Source organism: Embiotoca jacksoni, unplaced genomic scaffold, assembly GCF_022577435.1.
Source record: "Embiotoca jacksoni isolate LCO1_2020_lvr unplaced genomic scaffold, fEmbJac1.0.p SCAF_33, whole genome shotgun sequence".
Taxonomy (NCBI): domain Eukaryota; kingdom Metazoa; phylum Chordata; class Actinopteri; family Embiotocidae; genus Embiotoca; species Embiotoca jacksoni.
This window is the reverse complement of record NW_027185385.1, coordinates 130,001-149,607: the sequence shown is the minus strand read 5'-3', so window position 1 is coordinate 149,607 and position 19,607 is coordinate 130,001. Positions and strand designations below refer to the sequence as shown.

The 19,607-nt window shown below is 44.1% G+C and overlaps 1 protein-coding gene across 2 annotated transcripts in view; it reads left to right on the top strand.

Moving 5' to 3' along the window:
* Window positions 1–12,300: 12,300 nt before the first annotated feature.
* Window positions 12,301–19,607, top strand: part of LOC138207671 (dapper homolog 3-like) — a 19,499-nt gene continuing 12,192 nt past the window's right edge. For both annotated transcript variants that reach the window (XM_069165066.1, XM_069165065.1), the window contains exon 1: window positions 12,301–13,053. In XM_069165066.1, coding sequence (XP_069021167.1) covers window positions 12,763–13,053 — 291 coding nt within the window. In that variant the 5' untranslated portion in view covers window positions 12,301–12,762. The remainder of the gene's footprint in view (window positions 13,054–19,607) is intronic.

The following is a 19,607-nucleotide window of genomic DNA, read 5'->3' as shown; positions in this document are numbered from 1 at the left end:
ACTTCTCTTCCTTTATCTTCACTGCATCGGCTCACAGACCAACAACTTCCTGTTTTTAGATTAACCTTATTTAAGTCTTTGTTGCATCAATTAATGTGTTCTTGTCATGTTCCAATCCTCCGTTCATACATTCCAGCCATGACGCATGTCAATGTGAGATAACCTCCAGAGTGAACTATTACCTTCCTGTGTTAAGAGGTGTGCTTTAAACGAACCCAAATGCAGACACAACCGCAGAATCTCAGGTGAACCAAGTCCTTTATTTCTCCGAGGTATAGAAAACCAACAGGACGCACACAAAATGTCTGAGTCCAAATGCGCGGGTATGCACTATTCCACTCCAAGCCGGAAGTTGGCTCCTCTGCGAGTGCGGCTGGCAGGCTGACGGACCGACAGGCAGGCAGCACGCAGCGGGGGCTGGGTTAGCTGGGGGAATCCCGAGGTCCTCCTCAGCAAGGTGGCAGGCTGATGTAGCGGTGTGGGCGTAGCTTCGCTGGGGAATCCCGAGTCTTCTCCACAGAGTGGCAGGCTGGATCGACTGCGTGACACCCAAGGCTCTACACAGGATGTCCAAACCTTCGACAGCTGATCTCCGAGGAACGAACTGGAAGGTTTCTTCGTACAGGTGATACCCGAGGCTCGACACTGGACGGCAAGGCAGGGTCGACTGTGTGACGTTCAAAGCTCGACACAGGATTGCCAAGATTGCAGCAGATGTTCTTCGAGGAACGATCTGGAATCTTCTTCGTTCAGGTGAATGCCCGTGGCTTGACGCTGAACGGCAGGAAACAAGAAACAGACGGGAGTCAGAACCGGAGTTTCTCGAGAGCAGAGACAGAACAGACTTGTGGGACGTGATGTCGGGTAGGTGGACGGACGGACTGACGGTGAGAAGACAGGAGACCGGGGTATTTAATCCAACTGGAGGTGATCAGCGGAATGCTCTCCAGCTGGATCTCTGGATATGGGTGTGAGAGTGGGCGGAGCTCAGAGGAGGGTACTGTGGAGGAACACAAAACAAAACACAAGCACGTGGCAAACAATCACAAACAGACAGGTAAATGACAGCACACATGAGGAGAGGTGATCGGGGACACAATAGAGGAAAACACAGTAGAATCAGACAGGAATCCTCACATCCTGTTCTGCAGACATCATTCTTCCTTTTTTTACTTCACACTTCTGAAGATCAGTAACGATATCAGCTGTGTGAGGCTGTTACCTCCACCTGGCTGTGTGTCTGCTGCAGCACTGCTGCTGTCAGTCCTGTGATTGAGTCATTAAGTTTCTCTTTGATAATCAAGGTTTGATGTCAGACAAGTGAAGAGATGTAACCAAAGAGCAGGCAGTTGATTTTTGTTCACTCTCGTCCATAGCGAGACACACCAACACAGAGGAGAGAAGCTCAGCCCTCCACCTGTTGAATGATCTCCCTGATGTAATAGCAGCCATACGCTCGGTTTATACAGTGCACATGTGCTCACACATCTTCTTCCTGTCTGGGAACAGGCAGCTTCTTTGGTCTTGGATAGTGAAGCTCCGCCCCTCTTGAAATGTGATGTCATCAGAACACCTCGCCCAGCTCCTCTCTTCATTGACGTAGAGTTTCTGAACATTTTAAGGGTCTCTGTTGACCATTTAGCGAGTTTGAAATCAAGTCTGTTGTTTCTCTGCTCCAGTTTCAGGTTTCCATGGTGACATCACAGATGTTCACGTACCAGCGGTCACGTTAACGTGCAGAACTCAGCTTGATGTTGCTCAATAACTCTGAATACTTCCTCATGAAGTTTATTGGTCCTCCTGCTCCGTGTGCAGCACCGTGCTGCGTTCAGGAACACTCTAAACTTATTGGTCCTCCTGCTCCGTGTGCAGCACAGTGCTGCGTTCAGGAACACTCTGAACTTATTGGCCCTCCTGCTCCGTGTGCAGCACCGTGCTGTGTTCAGTTGGTGTCTTATTTTAACACAAGTGTCAGGAGTCTTGTGTCCCTCTGTTTCCTCCGTTTTGCCCCTGATCCCCTCTCCTCCTGTGTCCCCTCAGTCCCCTGTCTGCTTGTTCTGTGTCCTCCTCTTCTCACCTCCCGTGGCCACGCCCCTCACCGGTCCCAGCAGCTGCAGCCACTCACCCCAGATAACCACCTGCAGGTGTGCGGCATCTCCATGATCACCTCCCCGGACTATATGTACCCTGCCCCTGCACTCCTCTGCTTATCGGTGCATTAGTATTACTACTACTAGCAACAGCTAGACAACGGCAAGTTACTGCGAGTGCGAGTTGTGCACCACAAGGACCACCCATCGTCCGTCCTGTTCCCGTTCCATTCCTCCGGCTCCTGTTCCATCTGCGGAGCTACCTGTCGGAGTCACCAGTCGGTTGAGTTGCCCTCCCGACTTGGAGGATATAGACTCTGTTTCTTCCAGCGGTGCTGTCCGCTGTCCTGCCTGCTGTCCTGCCAGCCGTGTCTCCCCGGATCAGTCGGTTGAGTTGCCCTCCCGACTTGGAAGCAAGTGGGCACTGTAGGTGCCACCTTTTGTTTGTTTGTTTGTTTGTTTGTTGGAATAAAGACTGTATTTTGGAACTAAAACCCGAGTCTGTGAGCCTGCATTTGGGTCCTGGTAAAACACCACCTCATAACAACAAGTGTAAAAACACTGTCGACGACCTGGAAAAGTAGAGACCGAAGTTCTTTTGGAGTAGTTTGAAGTTTAATAGTTAGTCGCACACTATGGTTCATTCAAACATTAAAGATGAAGCTGGTTTTAAAATGAAACAGTTGCTGGAATGAAAGCTGAAGGTTGAATTGTAACTGCAGTTGAAATTTAAAAGGTGATGAGATGCAGAGGTTTTACTTCAAGTTTCCATGATAACCCCAGCCTTTACCTTCATCTTCACCTCTCTGCTCTCAGACTGAACACACAGCTGCTTCTGTCCTCTCACCCTCCTCCAGGTTAGTTGGAGGTGCAGTGTTGTTCTCCAGTGTGTGCTGGCAACACCTGGTCTGTATTCATGAATCTAAACCATTTACACAGACCTCATAATGTAAAATATACTGTTGTTACAGTAAAACTTGTGAGGTTTCATTCTGTGCTGGCAGGGGACTGAGAAAGTAAAAATGATACTTAGATAAAGTATTGTTCTGATAGGACGTGGAGTCATGATGGGAAAATCAATAGAAGTGCAAAACATGAATGAAAATGATTTGATTTGTATTTTAGACACTCAGCAGAAATATAACTGCAGTACTTTTGGTTTTCTTCATGAACACAAAAAGGTTTATTTCTCTCTAGTTTTGTTCACAAATTAGTTAAAATAACTTTTTTTAAATGTGTTGCTGCCATCAAATTTAAAATAAGCACATAATATCTAAAACCAATAGCATGTCTAGAATATTCACAACTTTTGGAAACAGGGTTGTACAATAGAGAGCATGGTTCACTTTTTATTGAACAATAAAGTCAGGTGAACATGAGTCCAGAGGAGAAGGGGAGGGTAGTTGGCTGCTGCTGGGAGCTGTGGAGCAGCTGAGAGTCTGAGTCCAGTTCACTGAGTGAGTCCTGCCGGTCAGAGAGGCTCTGCAGTGGAGACTGAGCCCGACATGTCCGAGGATCAGCTCCAGGTCCCGATTTCGCTTCCAAATTCTACCAAGGATACTCGTAAACCGGCTGGGCAACAGCGACGGCTTCCCCAACACCAGTGTGCTGCAGAAAACGAGGTATTTCATACAAATCGTTGTTGTGGTTTTACTTTCATGTAGCTCATATTCTCTTTAATGATGGCTGGGACGACTTTAACTTTAATGTCCAGTTTGAATCAGTTTTCTGAGGACTTGACTCACGTTGGAGAGTCTCAGTTTGTATTAAATAAGAGACATTTAATCTCCAATCAAAACATTTCTGTATGAAGAGAGATCACGAGAATGTGAATGTGGAAGTACCTGTTTCCAGTTCCCTGAGTGGGAACTTCCTCTTCCTCCCTACTTTATCATGTGGTGGCGGTAAATGTCAGTGGCCAGAGATAACACTGATCTTGCATCAGTGGTGACTCCTCTGAAATATTCTCCTCACCACAGCTTCTGGGAAACAAACAGAGCCTATCTGTGCAGCCTTATTTCCTCGGGCTCAATTCATTCCATCACGTCAACTCATTACATCACGTGTCAATTCATTACATCACGATTCAAGTCATTACATCACGTCAATTCATTACATCACATATCAATTCACTACATCACATCAATTCATTACGTCACGTCAATTCATTACATCCCATGTGAATTAATTCCATCACGTCAATTCATTAGATCACGTCAATTCATTACATCGCTTGTCAATTCATTACATCACGTCAATTCATTACATCACATGTCAATTCATTACATCACGTCAATTCATTACATAACGTCAATTCATTATATCACATATCAATTCATTATATCACGTCAATTCATTACATCACATGTAAATTCATTACATCAAGTCAATTCATTACATCGCATCAATTCATTACATCACATGTCAATTCATTACCTTACATCAAGTCATTACATCACCTGTCAATTTATTACATCACATCAATTCATTATATTATGTCAATTCATTACATCACATCAATTCATTACATCATGTCAATTCATTACATCACATATTCATTACATCACATGTCAATTCATTACATCACACGTCAATTCATTACATCACATCAATTCATTACATCACACGTCAATTCCACTTTCTGGGGAAAACCTGGTCTGATCCGGAGAGACAGCATCCATCTTACTTTGGATGGTACAGCTCTTCTTTCTCGAAATATGGCCATGTCTCTTAACAGCCCTAAAACCTGACATCCAGGGTTCAGATAAAGTGATATCTTTAGCAATAATCTAGCCTAGAAGTAACAAATGCATGAATAAGTTTGTCTGCGTCACGCTGAGGAAGGATTTTCCTGATTTTATTAATATTACGTAGATGAAAGAAGGCAGTTCTGGAGATTTGCTTTATATGGTGTCTAAAGGACAAATCCTCATCAAAGATGACTCCAAGGTTCCTCTCAGTTTTGCTGGAGGCCAAGACAACGTCATCTAGAGTAACTAAGTGATTACAGAAAGAGTTTCTGAGGTGTTTAGGACCAAGTACAATAACTTCTGTTTTGTCTGAATTTAGAAGCAGGAAGTTTTTGGTCATCCAGATCTTTATGACTTTTAGACAGGCTTCAAGTTCATATTAATTATCATATTCCTAGAGATTCAGGCCGAGGAGGAGGAGGAAGTGTGGCAGCAATCTTCCACTCAAGTTTGTCAATTAATCCAAAGCCGAAACTTAGTTATAATTCATTTGAGAGTCTGACTCTTAGTCTCTCACCCAAACTGGAAAGCACAGAAACGGATTGTATTGTTGTTGTTTATCTCCCACCTGGTCTTTATTCAGAGTTTCTAACTGAATTCTGACTTTTTATCAGATTTAGTGCTGAGTTCAGATAAAGTGATGATAGTGGGAGACTTTAACATTCATGTTGACGTGGACAACGACAGCCTCAGTTCTACTTTCAGCTCATTATTAGATTCTATAGGCTTTTCTCAGAATGTAAATAAACCCCGTCACCGTGGTAACCACACCCTCCATCTGGTTCTGTCGTATGGCATAGAAACTTAAAGTTGAGTTGTATTTCCTCCAAACCCTGTTTTGTCGGACCACTTCTTATTAACATCTGAAGTTACAATAATGGACTACACAGCATGTGGGAATAAATCCCACTACAGTAGATGTCTGTCAGATGATGCCGTGGCCAAGTTTAAGGAAGCAGTTACATGTTTATCCTCTTCGATGCCGTGTGTTAAAGCAGTGGAAGACATCTACGTTGATCTTAGTCCCACACAAGTGGATCATCTGGTAGAAAACACTGCAGTATCTCTGCTCCAACTCTAGATGATGTCGCCCCTCTGAAGAAGAGAGTCATGAACCAGAGGAAGTTGTCTCCATGGTACAACTCAGAACTACGCTCTGCTAGGCAGCGACTAGAAAGATGGAAAGGAAATGGAGTTCCACTAATTTAGAAGAATTTCACCTGCCTGGAAGGAGAGTCTAATATTATATAAGAAAGCTCTTGGTAAGGCCAGAACTTTATATTATTCATCATTAATAGAGGACAACAAGAACAACCCCAGGTTTCTTTTCATCACTGTAGCAGGCTGACAAAGAGTCCCAGTTCTGTTGAGCCCTCTATTCCTTCAGCTCTCAGCAGTAATGACTTCATTAACTTCTTTACTAATAAAATTATTACTATCAGAGAGAGAATCGGGCTGATTCTCATACCTCACCATCTTTTTCTCTCCCATAGTTTCTTCTTATTATCTGTTGTCTCCATTCAGTTCCTTCACTCGTGTAGTTTCTGTTCTTTCTTTTCCAGATGTCCCGTCATGGAGCTGCATGTCTCTGCTCTGTGATTGTCGTCTCCACCAACAGTTCTTCTCTTCTATCTCTATGCTGTCCTTTTCTCTCTCTGCTCTCCTCTCACCCCAACCGATCTAGGCAGATGCTCCGCCCACCTCTGATCCTGGTTCTGTTAACAGATGCTCCGCCCACCTCTGATCCTGGTTCTGTCTGAGGTTTCTTCCTGTTAAAGAGAGTTTTTCTTCCCTCTGTTGGAGGTTTTTCTCCCTTAAAGAGGAGTTTTTTCCCTCCTAGCTCATGTGGGAATTATTGAATTGTTGGTTTCTCTGTATAATATTGTAAAGTATTGCTGTAAGGACTTTAATGTGTTAAGTGCCATGAAATAACCTGTGTTGTGATTTGACGCTATATAAATAAAGTTGAATTGAATTGAATTAATTACATCACGTCAATTCATTACATCACGTCAATTCATTACATCACATCAATTCATTACATCACGTCAATTCATTACATCACATCAATTCATTACATCACACGTCAATTCATTACATCACATCAATTCATTACATCACGTCAATTCATTACATCACATCAATTCATTACATCACATCAATTCATTACATCACACGTCAATTCATTACATCACATCAATTCATTACATCACACGTCAATTCATTACATCACATCAATTCATTACATCATGTCAATTCATTACATCACGTCAATTCATTACATCACATGTCAATTCATTACATCACGTCAATTCATTACATCACATCAATTTATTACATCACATGAATTCATTAGATCATGTCAATTCATTACATCACGTTATTTCATTACATCACATGTCAATTCATTACATCACAATTCAATTCATTACATCACATATCAATTAATTATATCATATCAATTCATGACGTCACATGTCAATTCATTACATCACATCAATTCATTACATCACATCAATTCATTACATCACGTAAGTTCAAACTTTGAACCTGCTCAGGTCAAGCCGAAAGTATTTATCTTCCACTGATGTCCCTCCACCTCCTCCTCCACCTCCCCCTGCTCTCTACAGCCTCCACCAACTCCTCCTCCTCCTCCGCCTCCTCCACCTCCTCTCTGCAGCCTCCTCCACATGTAGTCGGGCTCGTTTATCCGGACCAGTACATGTAACCGAGAGGGTCGGTGATTGTAATGTTACACTGGAGTACAACAACAACAACCCTCATTAATGTGAGGACTAGATCTCCTCTGGCCCATGTTCACCATCACCCTGACATGTAAAATACAGAGTTACATATATTATAGTTCCTTATCGTAGCTAAATTGAGACGCATAAAACAATCGGCGGTTATCGGAGCATTTTCCTCTGAACTCTGCTACGAGCGCAATAGAAGCTAATTAGCATGTTAGCTCCCATTTCATGAAAATAAAGTTATTCTACACCGAGTAAAATCACATTAGCGTTTGCTCCGCGGGCTAAATATAGCAGAGTTACTGTGGAAAAGTTATCTAGTATAATTATAACAAGCACACAGAACTTACACTGAGTGGTGAACTGCTGGCTGCGGCGGTGGACGGTGCGACTGAGAGATGAACGGTCGGTTTGGCTCGGCGCTGCAGGAGAAGCGGTGCATCTATGAACTCCGTCCGTCTCCGGTGGAAGGTGGTGAAACTATCCACCGTGAAATGGTCACTGCAGAGGCGGCTGTTGGTGTTAATCCTAACGTCTCCTTTAGCGAGGCTCTTCATGAAATCAATCCACCTCTTTTTCCTTTATCAGTAGGACATTTAAATAGCGATGCAGCGCTGCTTTGGAGGTTGGAGGTTCTTGCTTCCAGGAAAGATTCCCTTGCAGGTGAAGGGAGACATAATGTAGCAGATAGCTAATGTACAATAACAATCTGACTACCAGGAGTAGAACTGAAGTCCAGTGAGATGACCTCTTATGCAAATGAGCTGCGGGCTTTTATAGCGTTTCACTGTGTGAGAGGAGGAGCCATGCAGAAGGTTATATAAACCGTCTGTGCAGTAGCTCGGTGATGTACTGAAGTTAGCTTTTAGCCCCACCTACAAAAACCTGAGCTGAAGACGGATGAGAAACTGTTCAACGGTTTATCTCCACATTTCAGTGCAACGTTTTCAAACTTTGCACATGCTTTCAGCAACTCATTTTACACATGTATTATAATGCACTGAGAAGGAAATCTTGGAATTTGGTTTACAGTTTCTTTAAGTTGTCTGCTTATAAAAGAGGAGCTGGAATCAGAGAGCATCACAGCCTCACTGACTCTGTAGTGAACTGCATTCAAGCACACATTTTATTGTGTGAGTATTCTATGTGTATATGATGTGGTTTTCATGATGTATCAATGTATTTTTCTAAAATTCCCATTATCCCAATTATAGTTTTCAAATGGCAATGTAAATTTTCGGCCGCATATTGATAATTCCTGTTTAACTGGTATATTTTTTTCATTTTTTTTTTTTTAACTATTTTTGATGTAAAGCATTTGAGCTGCATTGTATGTAACTACAACCCTTTTTCTAAAGAACGTTGTACATAATAACAGAATTTGATTGTTGGCAAATCCTGTAAACTCATATTTAATTGAAAATAGACTAAAGACAACATCAAATGTTAAAAAAGAAATGTTATTGTTTCATGAAATCAAATGTTCATTTTGAATCTAATGCAGCAACATGTCTCTATAAAGTTGTTCCAGGATCATGTTCACCACTGAGCTGCATCACCTCTTCTTTTAACAACACTCTGGAAACGTGTGGGAACTGGTGAGACCAGTTTCTGGAGTTTTGAAAGTGAAATGTGGTCCCATTCTTGCCTGATGGAGGATTTCAGCTGCTCAACAGTTCAGGGTCTCCTTTGTTGTATTGTTCATGTCCTGATGCTCCAGATGTTTTCAATGATTAACAGGTCTGGACTGCAGGAGGCCAGTTTATCAGCGGACTCTTCTACTAGAGAAGCATGCTGTTGGAATACGTGCAGAATGTGGTTGGACATTGTTCTGCTGAAATAAACAAGACCTTCCCTGAAAGAGACGTTGCATATGTTGCTCCAAAACCTGAATATATCATTCAGCATGAATGCTTCCTTCCAGATGTTCAAGCTACCCATGCCATGTGCACTAATGCATCCCTGTACCATCACAGATGCTGGCTTTAGAACTGAGCTGATAACAAGCTGGATGGTCCCTCTCCTCTTTAACCTGGAGGATGCAGCGTCCATGATTTCCAAACAGAATCTCAGATTGTGATCCATCAGACCTCAGCACAGTTTTCCACTTCACCTCAGTCCATCTTCAATGATCTCGGTCCAGAGAAGGCAGCGGTGTTTCTGGATCATGTTTCTATCTGGTTTCTTCTTTGGAGAGTTTTAACAGCATTTGTGGACGCAGCGATGAACTGTGTTCACAGACGATGGTTTTCACAAGTGTTCCTGAGCCCATGCAGTGATTTTCACTCCAGAATAGTGTGTTTTTAATGCAGTGCTGCCTGAGGGCCCGAAGATCACCACCATCCAATATTAGTTTCCAGCCTTGTCCCTTGTGTTCAGAGATTTCTCCAGATTCTCTGAATCTTTTAATAATATTATGAACTGTAGACGATGAAATCCACTAATTCTTTGTAGTTTTACGTTGAGGAACATTATTCTTAGATTGTTGCACTATTTTCCCACACAGTCTTTCAGAGTGGTGAACCTCTCCCCATCTTCACTGCTGAGAGACTCTGCCTCTCTGAAATCTTTTTATACCCAATCATGTTACTGACCTGTTGCCATGGTAACCTCATTAGTTGAGAGATGTTCCACCAAGTGTTTTTTTTTCTTTACATAACACTTCCAGTCTTTTGTTGTCCCTATCCCAACTTTTTTGAAACTGCAATCATCTTTCTAATGGGGAGATAGCGACTCCCTTATTGTCAGACAAGCCTACTTTGAAGATTACTATGCTGATTTGACGCTCACAAGGACCCGTGCTCACTGTAGAATGCCCCAAAGGGGGTGCAATGACATCTAGTGCAAAAGGGAAAGCCCAACTGACCGCGAGGCATGTCCTAATGGACACGCCTCTGAACAGGGCCCAGAATGTTGCCATCCCTTTAGTGGAGTGAGCACACAGACCAGCCGGGGCCTGAAGCCCCTTGCTGACCCAGAGTATCCAATACGAGAGTGGTTCCCTCATAGCAGGCTTACCTGTATGAGGTTTTGCCCACGACATGAACAGCTGATCGGTCTTCCTCAATCCCCTTGTTCTGCTCACACAGATGTGTAATGCATCACATACACAGTGTGTTAACCACTCTGGGTCCAGGGAGGAGACAGGAAGGGACTGAAACTGTTTGGTCAAGAGGAAGACACATCAAAGCATAAAGGCTGCAGCAGGACAACATACTTAGACATTGGGCTACGGAGGGCAAATCTGCAGAACTGCTTGTGAGAACTATATATTGATACATATAAACACACATTCTTCAGGCCACAGGAGGGCAGTGTGTGTGAGCATCATGGATTTGTATGACCCGAAGTGTCGGTTCAGAGCTCGTAGGACTAGGATTGGATCGGAACGGATCGGAACGGACCCCGACGCACCTTTTTGTGGCATGAGAAGAAACCCGGCTCTGCTCCAGAGGAACACCTCACCTTTATTAATAGTGACCCTATCTCATGTGCTGACTTCTCCTTCTTCCGTTGACGGATGGCAGACTGGAACCTGTGTCCTCTTTTCTGGTGTTGGAGTCTTCGATCCAACTCCCCACATGAAAGGATCTTCTCTTAAATCTTCAGTGTGTCTCAAACCCGCTGAAGATATGAAACATCCTTGAAGGTTTACAAACCCTCGTCTCCTCTACAGGACGTTCCTGCACATGTTTGGAAGGAAACATGACTGTCATGAGAAAAGGTTCGTTAACATATTGTCAAGTCGCAGATATGTTTCAATACAAAATATCCAGTGTGATGAGACGACGTCCACTTATAGAGATAACAGCTTTATGAAACTGTTTGAAAGTTACATTGGACCCTACAGCCACACCCACCTTTCACCTCCTCCTGCTGACTCCTCCCACTGACTCCTACTGATGTCTACCTGCATGTAATATTTATTTTTATTACCTTGATTTTAATTTGTGACTACAATTAAATCTATATTTAATATATACATATTTTTTAAATTCTTTTTTCATTTGTACACTGTCTGCCGGTGATTTCATGCTGTATGTGTTGACCGGTTTTATATGCATCCGTGTGTGAATGTAAATAAGCAGTGCAGCGTTTTTAACACATTCCTCACATATCTGCTGATCTGTGATCGGTCTGAGCCTCAGACTGCAGCCTGATAACGGACCAGTAGTTCAATTTAAATACAGCAGGAGGCAGCAGTGTGTTTTTATGGGAGCAGTCCGAAGCTCACCTCTGCAGTAATCCTGCTGTTAAATTAGGATCAGGAAGCTCCTCACCTGTCAGGTGGATTGAATAAATTATTGATAAAACATGAGAGAAATAAACATTTGTGTGTATAAAAGAAGTATTTTACTGTCACTCGTGAAAAATGGGAGAAGAACACAACATATGTTTGACATACAGTGTTGTAGCTCTATGTAGAGACTGAAGGAACACACATCTACCGGCGGAGGGTTCGTTATATAGGAATCCATCTGAAACAACTATTTCTACTGATAATTCCTCCTATCACAGTACATGCAACACCTCTGAGTTAGTGACACTCATAGCCACTAGGGGGCGTAATTTACTGTAAGAGCCTGTAGATGACGTCACCAAAGTGAAGGGAAATTTGTTTCTTGTTTACATCCCATTATGTAATGGTCAGTGTGCAGCAGGGAAACAGCTCCATGTACTGTGTTCAGTACTCATCACATCACACTACAGGGCTTCTTCCAGATGTTTCACATGTGTCTGTAGATCAACAGTGGCCCTCTGCCCTCCTGACAACATCACCTTCATAACTGAAATCAAAGCAATAAAGACTCATTCATGAAAACTAACAGTGCGCATGCTCTGATGAAACAACATGAAGTCTTTGTCACTTCATTACTGGTGTTTATTAGAATGAGATCACCGTGTCAGCCGGCTGCGGGAGTCTGACGGAGCCAACACAGGATGCTGCCTCCACTGGCTCTACCAGCAGTTGTCCTCACATGCTGCAGAGCAGAGCGCAGGCGGAGGACGGGAATGGGTCCGGGCGCGACGCCACTGACTCCAGCAACAGAAGCCTGCAGCGCGTGCACTTTGACTGAAGGTATCCAGAGAATCAGAAGAGGAAATCAAACCTCCAGCGGATATATTTAACTTCCCTTTGTTGGAAAACGGAGGCGTAGAAAACAGGCCAGGATGTCTTTTCCAAACCTCCCCAGCTCTTTTGAAGTCCTGTTCCCAGCCTTCTCTCTGCCCATGAAAGCGGAGCGCAGCAGGAATAAAGAGCGTCTGGAGGCCAGCCTGGCCGGCTTGTGTGAGCTGGATCTTCTCAAACAGAGGCAGGAGAGCAGGGTACTGAGCGCGCTCTGCCTCGGGGACTCTCCGTTCACCGGGCGGCCGCCGTGGGGAGATCTCCGGGCGGCGCGGTGCTCCACGGACGCATCTAACTGCGACGCAGCGGAGGACTTTGGCTTCAAGCTCCAAACCGTAAGTTGTGTTTGTCTGATGGTTCTTTAGACTGGTGGACGGTACCGTCCATGTCGGGTTAGTCTGCTCATTTAAAGGGCAGATGATCTGTTTCTAAAACTTTGCACGGTGAAAAGCTGCGCGATGAGATCCTTGTTCCAACAGAGATTTTGTAGAAGGCCTTCTCAGATGGGCCTGGCCGCAGCTCTGCTGTGACACAGTAAGAGGGCTCCAAGGCTGTTATACATATTTATATTCAAATGATTCAAAAGGACCCGAATCTCTCTCCTGTTCTGAAGTCTGTTTGTGGGACAGCTGGACCTTCACTACTGGATCTGATGCAGTGTGTAGTCAGGAGGGCCCTTAAGACACACACAACCATCACCTTCATCATTTCATACTGGACACAATGACCAACCACACACTCTCTTTGATTCTGTAACATGTCAAATATTCAGCTTTTATGTTTTTAAAACTGCAACATATTATTAATGTAATTCACTGAAGCACTGACTGCTCATCCATAAATACTGGATATAGACTAACTATACTCTAAGTATATAACAAGTTTTTGTTTTAAGTCTGTCAGCTGTGTGCAGCAGCAGATGAAACTGTGGTTCCTCTTCACTTGGATTCCCTCTGAGTCTCCATGTGTATTTGTTCTAAAGTCCAGCAGTGCATCTGCAGTCTGTCAGCTCTGAGCAGGAGAATCCAACATGTTCCTGCAACGATGCAGCAACAGACGATCTGAATGAACTGACCGCTCCCTCTGAGTAATGGAAGACTGCTCACATGCTACCGGATGGATTCTGTCAGACTCATGACAGATAATATTTCACATATTTCAAGGAGACATAAATAGTTTATGTAGAAACTGTGGAGATGATAGTTCAGGGGCTCATCGTGAAGAAAACAAGGAATCGGACTTGTTTATCATCAGATGAAAACACAGACATCTTATGACTTTAACTTTGTCTGTAGAGTTTGTTCCAAAAACTAAAACTTACACTCAGTTCAGTGCAACGACCACCGTATGACGTATGAAGTGCTGTTTGGCAGCATCGAGCTCCCGTCTGTCTGCTCCCTCCTTTATATGTAGACCGTCGCTTCATTCCTCAACCATGACACACCCTACGTCAGCTCCCTGCTCAGCTGCAGGCTCGTTAACAGTGGACTGATGGAGGACTGGAACAGCAGGAATTCCTTCTGTGGAGAATTAATGACACTAACAGAGCTGGAAACACTTCTAATCTGACGAACATTTCAATTGTTACATATTTCATGAAAGAAAATGGCTGTAAAAGTCAGAATAAGTAAAGCTCATGATCACTGGAATATTGGATTTAGATCCAAACATGACTATGTTATTCATCTTTACATTATTACTTTAAACTCATGGTTGTAGCCTCTGGTGGTGTTTCACTCATACAGACACTGATTTAACTTCTGTCCAGTTCTTGGTTGGATCAGATTAGGCCATCAGCACGTCGTCAAGCTGAAACCACAGAGACATACATGAGGGCCCGAGCACCGCTTCTAGGACGGACATGTGCTCGTCCCTCTGAGAAAGAAAAGACACCTTCCAAAACCACATATCGAACAGTTGGAGAGTACCAGCTCCAGGCTTACCACACTGTCGTCACCATGGGAACACAATAAACTCATGGTTGATGTAGTGAAACAGTCTCATTTTGGTTAGATTCAGGAACTATAACGTGTTGGACAGGTTCAGGAAGAGATCATGTTTAGATTCCAATAATCAGTCAAATAAAATGACATTATGATGATTCAGTGAAGACTTCCAGATAACAAACACATTAGGTTAGGTTAGGTTAGGTTAGGTTAGGTTAGGTTAGGTTAGGTAGTTACTTTATTAATCCCCAAGGGGACATTTTTTAATTTTGTCTGATTTCTGTATAAATGCAGTAAATAGAAAGATTCCTCACTAATGACCACAGACTGAAAATATTGTTTTAAGGGAACAGTTTGTATGAACGGAGAGCGTAAAGACTGATCTCTGTACAAAGGAGCAAACACACACTGCTCAGGCCTCTGAAGGTCCCTGATGATGTATGAGCATGTTGTATCGTCATGTATGAGCATGTTGTATCGTCATGTATGAGCATGTTGTATCGTCATGTATTCTTGTTGTATCTTCATGTACAACCCCGTTTCCAAAAAAGTTGGGACATAAAATGTAAATAAAAACTAAATGCAACGATTTACAAATCACAAACCAATATTTAATTGCAAACAGACCAAAGACAACAAATCAAACATTGAAACTGAGAGATTTTATTGTTTTATTAAAAATATTTTCTCATTTTGAATCTGATGTCAGCAACAGGTCTCCATAAAGTTGTTCCAGGATCATGTTCACCACTGAGCTGCATCATCTTTTCTTTTAACAACACTCTGGAAATGTTGGGGAACTGAGGAGACCAGTTTCTGGAGTTTTGAAAGTGAAATATGATCCCATTCTTGCCTGATAGAGGATTTCAGCTGCTCAACAGTTCAGGGTCTCCTTTGTTATATTGTTCATGTCCTGATGCTCCAGATGTTTTCAATGATTGACAGGTCTGGATTGCAGGAGGCCAGTTTATCAGCGGACTCTTCTACGACGGAGCCATGCTGTTGGAATACGTGCAGAATGTGGTTGGACGTTGTTCTGCTGAAATAAACAAGACTTTCCCTGAAAGAGACGTTGTCTGGATGGCAGCATATGTTGCTCCAAAACCTGAATATATCATTCAGCATTAATGCTTCCTTCCAGATGTTCAAGCTACCCATGCCATGTGCACTAATGCATCCCTGTACCATCACAGATGCTGGCTTTAGAACTGAGCTGATAACAAGCTGGATGGTCCCTCTCCTCTTTAACCTGGAGGATGCAGTGTCCACGATTTCCAAACAGAATCTCAAATTGTGATCCATCAGACCTCAGGACAGTTTTCCATTTCACCTCAGTCCATCTTCAATGATCTCGGTCCAGAGAAGGCGGCGGTGTTTCTGGATCATGTTTCTATCTGGTTTCTTCTTTGGAGAGTTTTAACCTGCATTTGTGGACGCAGCGATGAACTGTGTTCACAGACGATGGTTTTCACAAGTGTTCCTGAGCCCATGCAGTGATTTCCACTCCAGAATAGTGTGTTTTTAATGCAGTGCTGCCTGAGGGCCCGAAGATCACCACCATCCAATATTGGTTTCCAGCCTTGTCCCTTGTGTTCAGAGATTTCTCCAGATTCTCTGAATCTTTTAATAATATTATGAACCGTAGACGATGAAATCCACTAATTCTTTGTAGTTTTACGTTGAGGAACATTATTCTTAGATTGTCTATCCTTCTGTCTCTGTCTGTCTGTATGTATCTCTGTGTGTGTGTCTGTCTTTGTTCTCATCTAGTACTCAGAACCTCAGTCAGACTTCCTGATTGTTGTCCTGAAGGGACGTGAACTCCATTGTCATGACGACTGTTTGTCCAAATCTAAATGAGAATATTTCTCGTCCGTGACTGGAGGGTTTTGTCCCCTTGGTAATATCGCTGCCTGAAGAGTCCTACATAGTCCTGTTGGAGGGTTGGAGACATAATCCAGTGTGACACCAGTTTACACTGATAAAGGTGTGTTCATGTTCTCCATTCACTGAGCATTTGTGAGTTGATGAGGCTCTTGTTTGTCCCTCTCTTGTTTGACAAGAGACAAACAAGAGAGGGACAAACAAGAGCCTTGTGTTTATGATGCACGAGAATCAGAGAAAGAATGTGTGTGTGTGGTTGGGAGAGAGAGTGTGTATATGTTGTGCTCAGCCATGTGACAGCTGACAGCAGCTGGAGAAGCAGGACAACCTTCACTGAGGGACTAATGAGAGAACACGGAGACATGTGGACTATGTATGTGTGTGTGTGTGTGTGTGTGTGTGTGTGTGATAGATAGATAGATAGATAGATAGATAGATAGATAGATAGATAGATAGATAGATAGATAGATAGATAGATAGATAGATAGATAGATAGATAGATAGATAGATAGATAGATAGATAGATAGATAGATAGATAGATAGATAGATAGATAGATAGATAGATAGATAGATACTTTATTAATCCCCAAGGGGACATTCTTTCGCTACAGCAGCATTTATAGATACAGGAAAGAAATATAATAACAGTAAAAATATTAAATATAAAATGCACAGTATATACAATAAAATAGAATAAAATAAAATTGAATAATTAAATTAAAACTAACTAAACAATAGTGCAACGTTTTATATATATTTAAACAACCAAGAAAAAAAGACAACAGACAACAGTGTTATTGTTGTGTGATAGATTTTGCCAGAGGTGAGTTATTGTACAGATTTATTGCAGTGGACAGGAATGATCTCCTGTATCAGGAATGATCTCCTGTATCTGGAATGATCTCCTGTATCAGGAATGATCTCCTGTATCTGGAATGATCTCCTGTATCAGGAATGATCTCCTGTATCTGTCCTTGTGACAGCAGCTGGATGAGTCTTTTGGAGAACGTCCTCCTCTGTCCCTGCAGCAGGTGGTGGAGAGGGTGGTCAGGATTATCCAATATGGATAATAGTTTCCTCAGCGTCCTCCTCTCCACCACCCTTTCCAGACTGTCCAATTTGCAGCTAATGATGGAGCCGGCCTTCTTAACCAGTTTGTTAAGTCTGTTGGTGTCTCCTGCTCCAATGCCCCCCCCCTTCCCCCGCCCAGCAGACCACAGCGAAGTACAGTTCACTGGCCACAACATCTCAGAACATCTCCAACATCTGGCTGCACACATTGAAGGATCAAAGTTTCCTCAAGAAAAAGAGTTGACTCATCCCCTTCTTGTAGACAGCGTTGATGTTGGTCTTCCAGTTCAGTCTGTTGTCGATGGACACACCCAGGTACTTGTACTCCTCAACCATGTCCACCTCCTCTCCCAGAACTCTCAGCGGTTGTGGAGCCGTCATCTTCCTCCTGAAGTCGACCACCATCTCTCTGGTCTTGGCCACGTTCAGGAGGAGGTGATTTCTACCAGCCCACTCCACAAAGTCCTCCACTACTGCCCTGTACTCCTCCTCCTGTCCATCCCTTATACACCGTCCACTGACTCCTCCTCCCGTCCATCCCTTATACACCGACCACTGACTCCTCCTCCCGTCCATCCCTTATACACCTACCACTGACTCCTCCTCCCGTCCATCCCTTATACACCGACCACTGACTCCTCCCGTCCATCCCTTATACACAGACCACTGACTCCTCCTCCCGTCCATCCCTTATACACCTACCACTGACTCCTCCTCCCGTCCATCCCTTATACACCGTCCACTGACTCCTCCTCCCGTCCATCCCTTATACACCCGACCACTGCAGAGTCATCAGAGAACTTCTGCAGATGTCTTGACTCTGAGTTGTTCTGGAAGTCAGTGGTGTAGAAGGTGAACAGGAAGGAGACAGAACAGTTCCCTGAGGAGCTCCAGTACCACTGACCACCGTATCAGACAGCACACTGCCCAGATGGACAAACTGTGGTCTGCCTGTCAGGTAGTCAGTGATCCAGGAGACGGTGGACGTGTCCACCCCTCCTCCCCCACCTGCAGCTTCTCACTCAGTAGCAGTGGTTGGATGGTGTTAAATGCACTGGAGAAATCAAAGAAAGTGATTCTCACAGAGTCACCGGTTCCATCCAGGTGCGACTGAGCTCGTTGCAGCAGGTAGATGATGTCATCGTCCACTCCCACATGAGGCTGGTACGCAAATTGCAGAGGGTCCAGTGAAGATTTCACCAGCGGCCTGAGGTGGGCCAAGACCAGCCTCTCCAGCACCTTCATCACATGAGATGTGAGGGCAACCGGTCGGTAGTCGTTGAGGCCGGATGGAGTCGTCTTCTTAGGGACTGGAACCAGACAGGACGTCTTCCACAGCACCGGGACCTCCTCCTGCTTCAGGGTCAGGTTGAAGAGGTGTTGTAGGACCTCAGCCAGCTGGACGGCGCAGGTCTTCAGGACCCCGGGGCCGATGCCGTCAGGTCTTCAGGACCCCGGGGCCGATGCCATCAGTTCCCTGCAGCCTTGCACTGGTGGAGTCTCTCCAGCTGTCTCCTAACCTGGCCAGTCGTCACAGAGAGGGAGGGGGGGTCATGGTGTCGATGGTGGAAGAGCCCTTTGGAGTTGAGGGCTCTGTGTCCATGCAGCTCACCAGGTGGGACAGAGGGGGGAGGGGGGAAGGCAGCAGAGGTGTTTGGGAGGTGTGGTGTGTGGAGGAGACAGATGAGGGCAGTGAACTAAACCTGTTGAAGAAACAGTTGAGCTGATTGTTCCTCTCCAGGTTCCCCCTGATTGTTCCTCTCCAGGTTCCCCCTGGTTGTTCCTCTCCAGGTTCCCCCTGGTTGTCTCTCTCTCCCCTTGAACCCAGTAATCTCCTTCATACCGGTCCACACCTCCCTCACGTTGTTCTGCTGGAGTTTGGCCTCCAGCTTCCTCCTGTAGGAGTCCTTGCACTCCCTCATCTTCTCCTTCAGGTCATGCTGAACTCTCCTGAGCTCCTCCCTGTCCCCAGACCTGAAGGCTGCTT